General features: G+C 44.6%; 1 protein-coding gene across 3 annotated transcripts in view; it reads right to left on the bottom strand.

Annotated features, from left to right (window-relative positions):
* shank2b (SH3 and multiple ankyrin repeat domains 2b) overlaps window positions 1-15,660 on the bottom strand; it is a 162,576-nt gene that overhangs the window by 50,919 nt on the left and 95,997 nt on the right. For all 3 annotated transcript variants that reach the window (XM_046312842.1, XM_046312850.1, XM_046312857.1), the window contains exons 16-17: window positions 14,714-14,796; window positions 13,203-13,327 (exon numbers count right to left, since the gene is read on the bottom strand). In XM_046312842.1, coding sequence (XP_046168798.1) covers window positions 13,203-13,327; window positions 14,714-14,796 — 208 coding nt within the window. The remainder of the gene's footprint in view (window positions 1-13,202; window positions 13,328-14,713; window positions 14,797-15,660) is intronic.

The following is a 15,660-nucleotide window of genomic DNA, read 5'->3' as shown; positions in this document are numbered from 1 at the left end:
ATACAGAGCATTCGTTAACCATTCAGACCGCTAGACTTTTTCCACATTTTGTTATGTTACAGCCTTATTCTAAGATGGATTAAATCGTTTTCTTCCTTCATCAACATACACGATGCTCCATGAATACTACTTTTGTTTTTTGCAAATGCATAAAAGAATAAATTGAAATATCACATTTACATAAGTATTCAGACCCTTTAATCAGTACTTTGTTGAAGCACCTTTGGCAGCGATTACAGCCTTGAGTCTTCTTGGGTATAACGCTACAAGCTTGGCACACCTGTATTTGAGTTTCTTCTTCTCTACAGATCCTCTCAAGCTCTGTCAGGTTGGATGGGGAGTGTCGCTGCACAGCTATTTTCAGGTCTCTCCAGAGATGTTCGAATGGGTTCCAAGTCCGGGCTCTGGCTGGGCAACTCATGGACATTCAGAAACCTGTCCCGAAGCCACTCCTGCATTGTCTTGGCTGTGTACTTAGGGTCGGTGTCCTGTTGGAAGGGGAGCCTTTGCCCCAACTCTGAGGTCCTGAGCGCTCTAACAGGTTTTCATCAAGGATCTCTCTGTACTTTGCTCCATTCATCCTTCCTTCGATGATCAATGGAAACAAGACGCACCTGAGCTCAATTTTGAGTCTCATAGCAAAGGATCTGAATACTTTTTTTTGTAATACATTTGTCAAAAAACCTGTTTTTGCTTTATCATTATGGGGTATTGTGTATAGATTGATGAGGAAATGTTTTTATTAAATCCATTTTAGAATAAGGCTGTAATGTAACAAAATGTGGAAAAAGTCAATGGGTCTGAATACATTCCGAATTCACTGTATACAATATACATATACATGTGGTGTTGGTATTTTCTTTCCAGCATACAGCTATATGCTAGAGTGCTAAAGTAAGGAAACACACTAACAGAGACAATCAGAGATTCAGCACCACATCACAGTGGACAGCATCTACAACTTGAGCTACTGTCACAGTGGACAACAGTGGATCACCAAAGTAACCTAGACTACAGTGTCACAATAGGTTATTGGGCTATATGCCTGGCACAACCAACTACATAGCAGCATTGGTCCGCTTCTTTAAATGAAGTCTTGGCTGGCCAACATCTGTAATAAAAAGGAGCAGCTATTACCAGAGGCCACCCAAAGAAAAACAACACTCAATGGTACTCCCTGGTCCTCCCTGTACATACTGGTACTCCCTGTACATACTGGTACTCCCTGTACATACTGGTACTCCCTGTACATACTGGTACTCCCTGTACATACTGGTACTCCCTGTACATACTGGTACTCCCTGTATTGATCTGGTACTCCCTGGTACTCCCTATATATACTGGAACTCCCTGTATTGATCTGGTACTCCCTGGTACTCCCTGTATTGATCTGGTACTCCCTGATACTCCCTGTATTGATCTGGTACTCCCTGATACTCCCTGTATTGATCTGGTACTCCCTGATACTCCCTGTATTGATCTGGTACTCCTTACTCCCTGTATTGATCTGGTACTCCCCCCCTTTGATCTGGTACTCCCCCCCTTTGATCTGGTACTCCCCCCTTTGATCTGGTACTCCCCCTTTGATCTGGTACTCCCCCTTTGATCTGGTACTCCATGTATTGATCTGGTACTCCATGTATTGATCTGGTACTCCATGTATTGATCTGGTACTCCATGGTACTGCCTGTATATACTGGTACTCCCTGTATATACTGGTACTCCCTGTTTTAATCTGGTACTCCCTGTTTTGATCTGGTACTCCCTGGTACTGCCTGTATATACTGGTACTCCCTGTTTTGATCTGGTACTCCCTGGTACTCCCTGTATATACTGTACTACATGTATTGATCTGGTACTCCCTGTATATACTGGTACTCCTTGTATATACCGGTGCTCCCTGGAACTCCCTGTATATACGGGTACTCCCTGGTACTCCCTGTATTGATCTGGTACTCCCTGTATATACTGGTACTCCCTGTATATACTGAACTCCCTGTATATACTGAACTCCCTGTATTGATCTGGTACTCCATGGTACACCCTGTTTTGATCTGGTATTCCCTGTATATACTGGTACTCCCAGTATATACTGGTACTCCCTGTTTTGATCTGGTACTCCCTGGTACTCCCTGTATATACTAGTACTCCTTGTATTGATCTCGTAGTCCCTGGTACTCCCTGTATATACTGGTACTCCCTGTATTGGTCTGGTACTCCCTGGTACTCCCTGTATATACTGGTACTCCCTGTATTGATCTGGTACTCCCTGTATTGATCTGGTACTCCCTGGAACTCCCTGTATATACTGGTACTCCCTGGAACTCCCTGTATATACTGGTACTCCCTGTATTGGTCTAGTACTCCCTGGTACTCCCTGTATATACTGGTACTCCATGTATTGATCTGGTACTCCCTGGTACTCCCTGTTTTGATCCGGTACTCCCTGGTACGATCTGGTACTCCCCGTATTGATCTGGTACTCCCCGTTTTGATCTGGTACTCCCCGTTTTGATCTGGTACTCCCCGTTTTGATCTGGTACTCCCTGTATATACTGGTACTCCCTGTATTGATCTGGTACTCCCTGTATTGATCTGGTACTCCCTGTATTGATCTGGTACTCCCTGTATTGATCTGGTATTCCCTGTATTGATCTGGTATTCCCTGGTACTCCCTGTATATACTGGTACTCCATGTATATACTGGTACTCCCTGTTTTGATCTGGTACTCCCTGTATATACTGGTACTCCTTGTATTGATCTGGTATTCCCTGGTACTCCCTGTATATACTGGTACTCCATGTATTGATCTGGTACTCCCTGTATTGATCTGGTATTCCCTGGTACTCCCTGTATATACTGGTACTCCATGTATTGATCTGGTACTCCATGTATTGATCTGGTACTCCCTGGTACTCCCTGTATTGGTCTAGTACTCCCTGGTACTCCCTGTATTGGTCTAGTACTCCCTGGTACTCCCTGTATTGGTCTAGTACTCCCTGGTACTCCCTGTATATACTGGTACTCCCTGTTTTGATCTGGTACTCCCTGGTACTCCCTGTATATACTGGTACTCCATGTATTGAGCTGGTACTCCCTGTATTGAGCTGGTACTCCCTGTATTGAGCTGGTATTCCCTGGTACTCCCTGTATATACTGGTACTCCCTGTATTGGTCTGGTACTCCCTGGTACTCCCTGTATTGGTCTAGTACTCCCTGTATTGATCTGGTACTCCCTGTTTTGATCTGGTACTCCCTGTTTTGATCTGGTACTCCCTGTTTTGATCTGGTACTCCCTGTTTTGATCTGGTACTCCCTGTTTTGATCTGGTACTCCCTGTTTTGATCTGGTACTCCCTGTATATACTGGTACTCCCTGTATATACTGGTACTCCCTCTATATTTCTGAAACTATCCGCCGCCATTGTCGCAACCCCTATTACCAGCCTGTTCAACATCTCATATCGTCTGAGATCCCCAAGGACTGGAAAGCTGCCGCAGTCATCCCCCTCTTCAAAGGGGGAGACACCCTGGACCCAAACTGCCCTGCCTATCTAAGGTCTTCGAAAGCCAAGTCAACAAACAGGTCACTGACCATCTCGAATCCCACCGTACCTTCTCCGCTATGCAATCTGGTTTCCGAGCCGGTCACGGGTGCACCTCAGCCACAGTCAAGGTACTAAACGACATCATAACCGCCATCGATAAAAGACAGTACTGTGCAGACGTCTTCATCGACCTTGCCAAGGCTTTTGACTCTGTCAATCACCATATTCTTATCGGCAGACTCAGGAGCCTCGGTTTTTCGGATGACTGCCTTGCCTGGTTCACCAATTACTTTGCAGACAGAGTTCAGTGTGTCAAATCGGAGGGCATGTTGTCCGGTCCTCTGGCATTCTCTATGGGGGTGCCACAGGGTTCAATTCTCGGGCCGACTCTTTTCTCTGTATATATATACATTTACATTACATTTAAGTCATTTAGCAGACGCTCTTCTCCAGAGCGACTTACAAATTGGTGCATTCACCTTATGACATCCAGTGGAACAGCCACTTTACAATAGTGCATCTAATTATTTTAAGGGGGTGGGGGGTGAGAAGGATTACTTTATCCTATCCTAGGTATTCCTTAAAGAGGTGGGGTTTCAGGTGTCTCCGGAAGGTGGTGATTGACTCCGCTGTCCTGGCGTCGTGAGGGAGTTTGTTCCACCATTGGGGAGCCAGAGCAGCGAACAGTTTTGACTGGGCTGAGCGGGAACTGTACTTCCTCAGTGGTAGGGAGGCGAGCAGGCCATAGGTGGATGAACGCAGTGCCCTTATTTGGGTGTAGGGCCTGATCAGAGCCTGGAGGTACTGAGGTGCCGTTCCCCTCACAGCTCCGTAGGCAAGCACCATGGTCTTGTAGCGGATGCGAGCTTCAACTGGAAGCCAGTGGAGAGAGCGGAGGAGCGGGGTGACGTGAGAGAACTTGGGAAGGTTGAACACTAGACTGGCTGCGGCGTTCTGGATGAGTTGTAGGGGTTTAATGGCACAGGCAGGGAGCCCAGCCAACAGCGAGTTGCAGTAATCCAGACAGGAGATGACAAGTGCCTGGATTAGGACCTGCGCCTCTTCCTGTGTGAGGCAGGGTCGTACTCTGCGGATGTTGTAGAGCATGAACCTACAGGAACGGGCCACCGCCTTGATGTTAGTTGAGAACGACAGGGTGTTGTCCAGGATCACGCCAAGGTTCTTAGCGCTCTGGGAGGACACAATGGAGTTGTCAACCGTGATGGCGAGATCATGGAACGGGCAGTCCTTCCCCGGGAGGAAGAGCAGCTCCGTCTTGCCGAAGTTCAGCTTGAGGTGGTGATCCGTCATCCACACTGATATGTCTGCCAGACATGCAGAGATGCGATTCGCCACCTGGTCATCAGAAGGGGGAAAGGAGAAGATTAATTGTGTGTCGTCTGCATAGCAATGATAGGAGAGACCATGTGAGGTTATGACAGAGCCAAGTGACTTGGTGTATAGCGAGAATAGGAGAGGGCCTAGAACAGAGCCCTGGGGGACACCAGTGGTGAGAGCGCGTGGTGAGGAGACAGATTCTCGCCACGCCACCTGGTAGGAGCGACCTGTCAGGTAGGACGCAATCCAAGCGTGGCCGCGCCGGAGATGCCCAACTCGGAGAGGGTGGAGGATCTGATGGTTCACAGTATCGAAGGCAGCCGATAGGTCTAGAAGGATGAGAGCAGAGGAGAGAGAGTTAGCTTTAGCGGTGCGGAGCGCCTCCGTGATACAGAGAAGAGCAGTCTCAGTTGAATGACTAGTCTTGAAACCTGACTGATTTGGATCAAGAAGGTCATTCTGAGAGAGATAGCGGGAGAGCTGACCAAGGACGGCACGTTCAAGAGTTTTGGAGAGAAAAGAAAGAAGGGATACTGGTCTGTAGTTGTTGACATCGGAGGGATCGAGTGTAGGTTTTTTCAGAAGGGGTGCAACTCTCGCTCTCTTGAAGACGGAAGGGACGTAGCCAGCGGTCAGGGATAAGTTGATGAGCGAGGTGAGGTAAGGGAGAAGGTCTCCGGAAATGGTCTGGAGAAGAGAGGATAGGGTCGAGCGGGCAGGTTGTTGGGCGGCCGGCCGTCACAAGACGCGAGATCAGCGGTGCCGCAGAACCAGCGGTGTCGTTTGACTTAGCAAACGAGGATCGGATGTCGTCGACCTTCTTTTCAAAATGGTTGACGAAGTCATCTGCAGAGAGGGAGGAGGGGGGGAGGTTTCAGGAGGGAGGAGAAGGTGGCAAAGAGCTTCCTAGGGTTAGAGGCAGATGCTTGGAATTTAGAGTGGTAGAAAGTGGCTTTAGCAGCAGAGACAGAGGAGGAAAATGTAGAGAGGAGGGAGTGAAAGGATGCCAGGTCCGCAGGGAGGCGAGTTTTCCTCCATTTCCGCTCGGCTGCCCAGAGCTCTGTTCTGTTTATATCAATGATGTTGCTCTTGCTGCGGGCGATTCCCTGATCCACCTCTACGCAGACGACACCATTGTATACACTTTCGGCCCGTCATTGGACACTGTGCTATCTAACCTCCAATCGAGCTTCAATGCCATACAACACTCCTTCCGCGGCCTCCAACTGCTCTTAAACGCTAGCAAAACCAAATGCATGCTTTTCAACCGATCGCTGCCTGCACCCGCATGCCCGACTAGCATCACCACACTGGATGGTTCCGACCTTGAATATGTGGACACCTATAAGTACCTAGGTGTCTGGCTAGACTGCAAACTCCCCTTCCAGACCCATATCAAACATCTCCAATCGAAAATCAAACCAAGAATCGGCTTTCTATTCCGCAACAAAGCCTCCTTCACTCACGCTGCCAAGCTTACCCTAGTAAAACTGACTATCCTACCGATCCTCGACTTCGGCGACGTCATCTACAAAATTGCTTCCAACACTCTACTCAGCAAACTGGATGCAGTTTATCACAGTGCCATCCGTTTTGTCACTAAAGCACCTTATACTACCCACCACTGCGACTTGTATGCTCTAGTCGGCCAGCCCTCGCTACATATTCGTCGCAAGACCCACTGGCTTCAGGTCATCTACAAGGCAAAGATCCGCCTTATCTCAGCTCACTGGTCACGATGGCAACACCCATCCGTAGCACGCGCTCCAGCAGGTGTATCTCATTGATCATCCCTAAAGCCAACACCTCATTCGGCCGCCTTTCGTTCCAGTACTCTGCTGCCTGTGACTGGAACGAATTGCAAAAATCGCTGAAGTTGGAGACTTTTATCTCCCTCACCAACTTCAAACATCAGCTAGCTGAGCAGCTAACCGATCGCTGCAGCTGTACATAATCTATTGGTAAATAGCACACCCATTTTCACCTACTTCATCCCCACAGTTTTTATTTCTTTACTTTTCTGCGCTTTTGCACACCAATATCTCTACCTGTACATGATCATCTGATCATATATCACTCCAGTGTTAATCTGCAATATTGTAATTATTCGCCTACCTCCTCATGCCTTTTGCACACATTGTATATAGACTCCCCTTTTTTCTCTGTGTTATTGACTTGTTAATTGTTTACTCCATGTGTAACTCTGTGTTGTCTGTTCACACTGCTATGCTTTATCTTGGCCAGGTCGCAGTTGCAAATGAGAACCTGTTCTCAACTAGCCTACCTGGTTAAATAAAGGTGAAATAAAAAATATATATACTGGTACTCCCTGTATATACTGGTACTCCCTGTATATACTGGTACTCCCTGTTTTGATCTGGTACTCCCTGTTTTGATCTGGTACTCCCTGTTTTGATCTGGTACTCCCTGTTTTGATCTGGTACTCCCTGTATATTCTAGTACTCCTTGTATTGATCTGGTATTCCCTGGTACTCCCTGTATATACTGGTACTCCCTGTATTGGTCTGGTACTCCCTGGTACTCCCTGTATATACTGGTATTCCCTGTATTGATCTGGTACTCCCTGGAACTCCCTGTATATACTGGTACTCCCTGGTACTCCCTGGTACGATCCGGTACTCCCTGGTACGATCCGGTACTCCCTGTATATCCTGGTACTCCCTGTATATCCTGGTACTCCCTGTATATCCTGGTACTCCCTGTATATCCTGGTACTCCCTGTATATCCTGGTACTCCCTGTATATACTGGTACTCCCTGTATATACTGGTACTCCCTGTATATACTGGTACTCCTTGTATTGATCTGGTATTCCCTGGTACTCCCTATATATACACTGGTACTCCATGTATTGATCTGGTACTCCATGTATTGATCTGGTATTCCCCTGGTACTCCCTGTATGTACTGGTACTCCTTGTATTGATCTGGTATTCTCTGGTACTCCCTGTATATACTGGTACTCCATGTATTGATCTGGTACTCCCTGTATTGATCTGGTATTCCCTGGTACTCCCTGTATTGATCTGGTACTCCCTGTATTGATCTGGTACTCCCTGTATTGATCTGGTACTCCCTGTATTGATCTGGTACTCCCTGTATTGATCTGGTATTCCCTGGTACTCCCTATATATACTGGTACTCCATGTATTGATCTGGTACTCCATGTATTGATCTGGTATTCCCTGGTACTCCCTGTATGTACTGGTACTCCTTGTATTGATCTGGTATTCTCTGGTACTCCCTGTATATACTGGTACTCCATGTATTGATCTGGTACTCCCTGTATTGATCTGGTACTCCCTGTATTGATCTGGTATTCCCTGGTACTCCCTGTATTGATCTGGTACTCCCTGTATTGATCTGGTACTCCCTGTATTGATCTGGTATTCCCTGGTACTCCCTATATATACTGGTACTCCATGTATTGATCTGGTACTCCATGTATTGATCTGGTATTCCCTGGTACTCCCTGTATGTACTGGTACTCCTTGTATTGATCTGGTATTCTCTGGTACTCCCTGTATTGATCTGGTACTCCCTGTATTGATCTGGTACTCCCTGTATTGATCTGGTACTCCCTGTATTGATCTGGTACTCCCTGTATTGATCTGGTACTCCCTGTATTGATCTGGTACTCCCTGTATTGATCTGGTACTCCCTGTTTTGATCTGGTACTCCCTGTTTTGATCTGGTACTCCCTGTTTTGATCTGGTACTCCCTGGTACTCCCTGCTCCATTCTTGTGTGCTTTATTTTATTACTCGTGTTACTACTTAATTAGTATTGTTATTTTTAAACTCAGCATTATTGGGAAGGGCTCATAAGCATTTCACTGTAAAGTCTACAGAAGTTGTATTTGGTGCATGTGACAAATAACATTTGATTTGGTCATCTTTATATCGCAAAGTCTTATCTTGCATGCCTCGCAAATTCACCAAAGTGGCCTAAAGTTTGCCTCTTCCTCCTTTATATATTTATTTTCCTAACATTAAGGATCTCAATTTTGTTTTAGCATATTACAATTCACACTCCTAATAGTAACATATCACTGATAGAGTGAAGGGGATAAGAGACAGACCACTGATAAGAGTGAAGGGAATAAGAGACAGACCACTGATAGAGTGAAGGGAATAAGAGACAGACCACTGATAGAGTGAAGGGAATAAGAGACAGACCACTGATAGAGTGAAGGGAATAAGAGACAGATCACTGATAGAGTGAAGGGAATAAGAGACAGATCACTGATAGAGTGAAGGGAATAAGAGACAGGTGAGAGGGGGTGCTAGGCAGGGTAGCATAGTGGTTAGAGCATTGGACTAGTAACCGGAATGTTGCAAGTTCAAACCCCCGAGCTGACAAGGTACAAATCTGTCATTCTGCCTCTAAACAGGCTATTAACCCACTGTTCCTAGGCAGTCATTGAAAATAAGAATGTGTTCTTAACTGACTTGCCTGGTTAAGGAAAAATACATTTAAAAAACCTTGACCTACACGCACCCACAACACCCGACAGGCTTTAAACCCTCCATCCCCATCCCCGTTCCCAAAGCTATCCACATTTCAAGTATTGACTGGACCATTAAACAGGGGTTTACTGGCAGCCTGCAAGGACATAGGAGATGGTCTGTTGGGGATGACCAAGCAGAGACCAAAACACACAAGAGTAAGCTGTGAACTCCCGAGACTGCCATTGTCCCCCAACCAGGACACAGATTTGCTGTAATGTCATCATACTATTTGACAGGAATTTACTGTTGAGATAAATAATGTAATATTTCATGGGCAATGCTGTACATTATTGGCTAGTTGGATGACATCAAATCAAGATCAAATCCTATTCTGAGGAATAATCACCAAAAAGACGGGAGAAGTGTGACAAAGCTTCCCATGATTAGACTGTAATAGCACGACAACAACTTTGAACGCAAAGGGACAATTCCCTGGGACTATCTCTAGCTTGACTACACAGTAATATGGGAAGTGGCAAGACGATATTAGTTTAGCTGCAAGACATACACCACTGTACTCTATTCAAAACTGTTACAATGAAGTGTTTTGTAACACCAAAACTACTGGCAACTGAGCTGCCACCAAAGCGAAGGAGATGAAACCTTAACTTTGCTGTGGTACTGAAACACACCATCCGGAGACGTTTTTGAAACCATGCAGAATTAGATCCCCTCTCTTTTGGTGTCGTTTCCTTTTTCTGTAGCTTCTAAACACTGTTATGGTGTTTCACCTCCTGTCTAGTGAAGAATTAGATCCCATCTTCTGGAATATTTTGATGTTTAACACTGATTTATGTATCTGGTCACTTGCCAGTTTAACACATTTTGGCAAGCATTGTTGAGCTCAGGGCTCAATTTGCCAGCAGTAACTAGAGGTTTTACATAACAAATGGCAGGATACTGTAATTACCTCTACCATTTAAAGTTAGAAATGTAGGAATGGGTGGTCTCATCACTCAACGTCATTTTGCCTGACGGTTTTGATATCCGTTCATCATGATCCATTGCGCCTCATGGCACAACGAGCTGCTTAATACTCATATAGAAGTATACGTTTCTCTCGTCAAACATGCAAACAACGTTGCGGAAAATACTCATTAAGTCTGAGCATTTTTTAAACACACACACACAACACTTTCAAAACAGAGCAAGATAGGAGATTAGAACCAGACATCCAATGAGTTAAATCATTCAATGTCCTCTGTCTTTGGTTGTCCTCATGAAAGACACTGACATTTGGAGCAACATATTACGTTGGATTCATTCTTACATTTTTTGGGGGTCAAATGAAATTAACAAAACATTGAAATGACTTGCATTCATTTATATTAATTATATTGTCACGCCTTGGTCATTATATTTTGTGTTTTTGGTATATGTTTGGGTAAGCCAGGGTGTGACATGGGTTTTTATGTTGTGTTTCGTATTGGGGTTTGTAGTAATTGTGTTTCGTATTGGGGTTTGTAGTAATTGGGATTGTGTATGATTAGGGGTGTGTCTAGTTAGGCTTGGCTGCCTGAGGCGATTCTCAGAGTCAGGTGCTTGTCGTTGTCTCTGATTGAGAACCGTATTTAGACAGCCTGACTTTCGCGTTGTATTTTGTGGGCATTTGTTCCTGTCTTAGTGTTGTAGTCACCAGATAGGCTGTAATTAGTTCACGTTCCGTTTGTTGTTTTCTTATATCTGTTATTTCATGTACGGCGATTATTTTCATTAAAGTCATGAGTAACCTACACGCTGCATTTCGGTCCGACTCTCTTCATACAACAGACGAACGACGTTACATATATGTTGCTGTTTTTTTGCTTTGTCAATTTCAACTCACCCCATAATATATTTTTTTACAGTGCGGCTGTCTGGTTGAGTGTGTACAATTACAATGACATTCCATTTCAAGTTGGAGGTTGAATTCCCACTTCTACCTGTCCCACTTTCACTCCTTTACCTGTTTCCCTGTTGTTTCTAATCTGTCTAAATAAATAAATCACTGAAAAGAATGAAGGTGGAAAAAACCTATTCTCCATCGGCCCTTATCATCAATCAATATTCTGGCTATAAACCATTTGCATTTCTAAACCACTTGACTATATGAGAGACAGTCTGCAAAAAAAAAAATATATATATATATTTTTGTGTGTTTTGAATAACCCCTTTGGGTGTTTCAGAGTACTTCTATTCTGTTTTTAAAAAGACTTTCTGTGTATCAGAACACGTACACGTTGGGTTTACGTTCAAACAACCGCCAAAACACCACATCTCAGTTTAGGTACACTGCTTTTCAGGGTTTCGTTACACAATCACTGTGTTTTGACTGTCTATTTTTACAGTGTAGTTGATGTCCCCCCCCCCTTGTTTTGTAACATCATCACCGTCCTGCTCTGACAGCTGATTTTAAAAACACAGGCTGTTCAGCGCCCAATGAGTCCATGAACACGGCGTCTGTATGCTCTAGGAAGACAGATGGCCAATCGTTATCTCCCCTCTATTCTGCCTTTTAGTACAAAATGACTTCCACCCGTCCCTGTTGAAGTAACCCTAGAAATACAATCTCATTGTAGTTCTGTTGAAGTAACACACTGAAGAACACCGACACGGAAGAAATCTAGGACATGCCTATAAAACATTCACACAGCACACGGAGTATGCCGAGTTAGAGTTCTGAATTTTTCAAGCGCAAAATGCATTTGTTTTGCTGACATAGTACTGAAGTGACAGCCATGGAAAAAAGGATGAACTGGAACAGACCTCTCCTCTCCCTAGTCTGTTCAAGCATTCATTCATCTCAACTACTAGACCAGAGGGTCTGTTCAACCACAACCTGTTGTGGTCAAATATTAAGACAATGAAGTAAAGAAATAAAGAATTTAGGTGAGGCACTGTCCTGACAAAAGGAAGATAAATCCACAGCAAGAGGAGGTGAGTGCTACGCAATACTACAGCATGTGCTGTGTTCAAGTGGAAATCTAATCCATAGTGACTGTCTGAGTTAGCCTGGAATTTAACTGTTCATCCTGTTATGTTTGGGGAAACAACAGTGAAGCGGAACGTATCGGTTTGGATTTCAGGCTATGCTTGGGGATGAACTCAAATCGCCTTACAACCAAAAGAGACTGACAGACAGAACTGGACAGTGTACTGCATGGGAGTGACTCTGAGCACAACTCTGAGGACGTTACAGTAGTTCAGGAGGGGAGCAGACAGCACTTCAACCAACATGAGACGAGGTGCAGCCAAAAAAACAATCTTTCAGCACAGTAGCGTAGTATTCCTTATTTCAGCATTAACAGAACACAGATTTCTCATGAAGTATGTTCATGAGGAATCTTTCTGGAGCTTATCCAGACTTTTATAACTCACTTTGAGGTTCACTTCACTTGGAGGCAGAGAAAACTATGCCAGAATTGGCTGTTCTGTTCTGAAAGCCATTATTTTCTGGGTCAAACAAAACTCTAAATGCTAAATGGAGTAAACTACCCTAAATCCCAACAAAAGAGACCCATGCTTATGGAGCTTGTCGGGCCCACATTCATAAATGCTTTCAGACAGACCTCCCATCCAGTTTCAAAAGATACATAATCATCACAAATTCTTCACACTGAAAAGGAATCTTCCAAGTTCAGGAAGGAACGTTTGAATCCTCACATCCCATCTCCTCGCCTCCCTCTCAACCGTACTGGAGAAGTAGACCCATCAGACCCTCTTTTCCAATGCATTTTATGGAGGAGGCAAGGAGAGAGCACACAAGCAATCGAGGAGAGATGAATTGAGAAAAACTATGTTTCCTTACCTCGATGAGGAAGTCTCCGTTGCGAAGCCCCGCCCGCCACGCAACCCCGCCCTCGTCCACAGACTCCAAGTACTGCAAGGCGGGGAAGGCAGGGGTGGGAGTAAACTCCTCGATAGGCGTGTCCGCTGGAGGGGTGGGTGAGCAGGGCCAGGCAACATCCCAGGTAAAGTCAGAGAGAAGAGAAAGTGAGAAATGCAGGGAAGCAATGTCACTGGGACAGTATCATTACTGCACATATGTAATACAGGTCACTCAATTCAATTCAACACAACAGTGTAACGTGGAATAGACACCTTTGAATGACAACATTCAAAACAGACACCATCTGGGAAATGGAAAACATGTTTTACTGGACCAAATAATATGACGACGTTGCAAACCGTGTTGCGTACGCGTGTACGCACAAATACATGGAAGCTGTGCGTGCATTGACGATATACGGTAACACATGCAGGAACATCATTACAGCAATATTGCAGTAACATTTGTATTTATACGGGATCATCCTAACGTAATGTAATTATCAGTAAGACACGGAAAACATGCATGTAGAAAACAATGGCAATGTAATCACAGCTTAGTGGCATAATCATGCTGTCTGGCCAGGGACAGCGACAGAGACTGTGGGCTAGGCCTGGGGCTGCAGCAGAGGTTTGGAGCTAGGGAGACACGTCATTCACCCCTCCAGACCTGGTCCAAATAAATTCCCTGCACTGACTGTGTACAGTTCAGTAGAGAGCTGTGTGTGCGTGTGGTGCGTGTGTCTCAAACTGCAGATCTGACAAACTGCAGATCTGACAGGATCGCATGCCATATACTACACACCTAAACCTATGCAAGCAGATTATTATTTTTTTTTATTACAAATATCAGCAAAGTCACGTCAAAGTTGACTTCAGTTTAGATGTTGCAGATTGCTACAGATGTCACATGACTACTGTGTAGCATCTTTCTCTTGCAGAACTGAAGTCACAGCACCTCCAAGAAACCGGTGGTGACAAGTGACACTTGCAATAAATCAGCCATGAAGAAAACTCCGAAGGCCGTTGTTAGTCTGCTCATTCAATACAGTAGCTTATGTTCATTTCTACTCTATAGAGCAGATGCAGAAACTCTGGGTATGAGATTTGAAATAATTGTCTACTTGATCAGGCACATATGTTTGTGACGGGGAAGCTGTTTAAGTCAACAGAATATCAGTAGTTATTCAGTTATAGGCTCTTACAGGCACCAATATTAAACTTATTATGGTGGGCACACAAAACATGATATGGGGCAGAGCTGACTTGAGAATGAGCTGCAACACAAAAACTATCACACGGTCGTCAACAGAAGGGGGGGAAAAGTATTGGAATTTCTATGGAAGGAAAGTGGGTGTTCAAAACTGCAATATGTGTGTGATTATCGTCACTGACGCAACGGAAACAAATATAGCAACGTGGATCGGGGACGACACATGAACACAACAAGGGAGAAACAGACAGACACTAAGTTAAGGGTCCGTCTCCTACCTTTCGCCCCTCGCAGCACAAACCCGAATCCCTCATTATCCTTCTTCTGTAGAACTACCGTCTTCTCGTCAATAACACAGTCGCTGTGGAGAAAATTGCGCGCAAAGCGACCGTTGTTACTACATCCTATCATCCGCATCATAGCCACAGCTGCTCGCCCCGAGTGCTTCATCATGACAACTCGTCGGCTGCACACCGAATTAATCAATTATGGTAATGAGTGATGCTCCCTGTGTCGATGTGACAGCAACAGCGCACCGTCACAGTGCTCCTCCAAAGAGTAAGTCCACCTTTGCCGAAAACGTTGAGGCAAAACAAAACAAAAAACGGGTGGAGCCGGAGACAGCGGATAGAAAACATTTCTACCCAAAGGAGAGAAAAATCAAAAGCGGTTAACATTAGAATAATTTTTTTTTTTAAATGCTTCTAAAAAGCCAGCGACTCTGGTAAGGAAGGATGGAGGGAGGGAGCGGTGAGGGGTAGCCTATAGGGTGCAAAGCTGAGTGGATGAATGAACGAACGAACGAATGAATTAATGGATGAATGAAGACAGGCGATTTGGAGTCATTTATTTCAATTTAGTGGAAGCGACCACCCATAGCCTGCCTATCAAATGTATGTCATTCCTCAGTCGGCAGTATCCTTTAGTGTATGCAACCTGGTCTCAGAGATTTCGTATTATTCTGTGTATACAGCAACATCTGGATGAACATCTGTATCATGGATGAAAGCTGAGAAGAGTTAGGCTATATTAGCCTACATATGTTTGCAAAATTGCATGCAGACCAACATGCAGTAATGTGATTTATTGGAGTAAATAGCCTTTAACTAAACAAATAATCATACAAATATTGTGCCAAAATAAATAATACACAATTTGGTGAAAGGTTTAAAAAAAAAAATTTAATACATGAAAAGCGCTCACTTATTATTTTCTCAAGAAGAAT

The sequence above is a fragment of the Oncorhynchus gorbuscha genome, linkage group LG02 (assembly GCF_021184085.1).
Source record: "Oncorhynchus gorbuscha isolate QuinsamMale2020 ecotype Even-year linkage group LG02, OgorEven_v1.0, whole genome shotgun sequence".
Taxonomy (NCBI): Eukaryota; Metazoa; Chordata; class Actinopteri; order Salmoniformes; family Salmonidae; genus Oncorhynchus; species Oncorhynchus gorbuscha.
The sequence above is the reverse complement of the archived record's forward strand: the minus strand, read 5'-3'. Positions and strand labels throughout refer to the sequence as shown.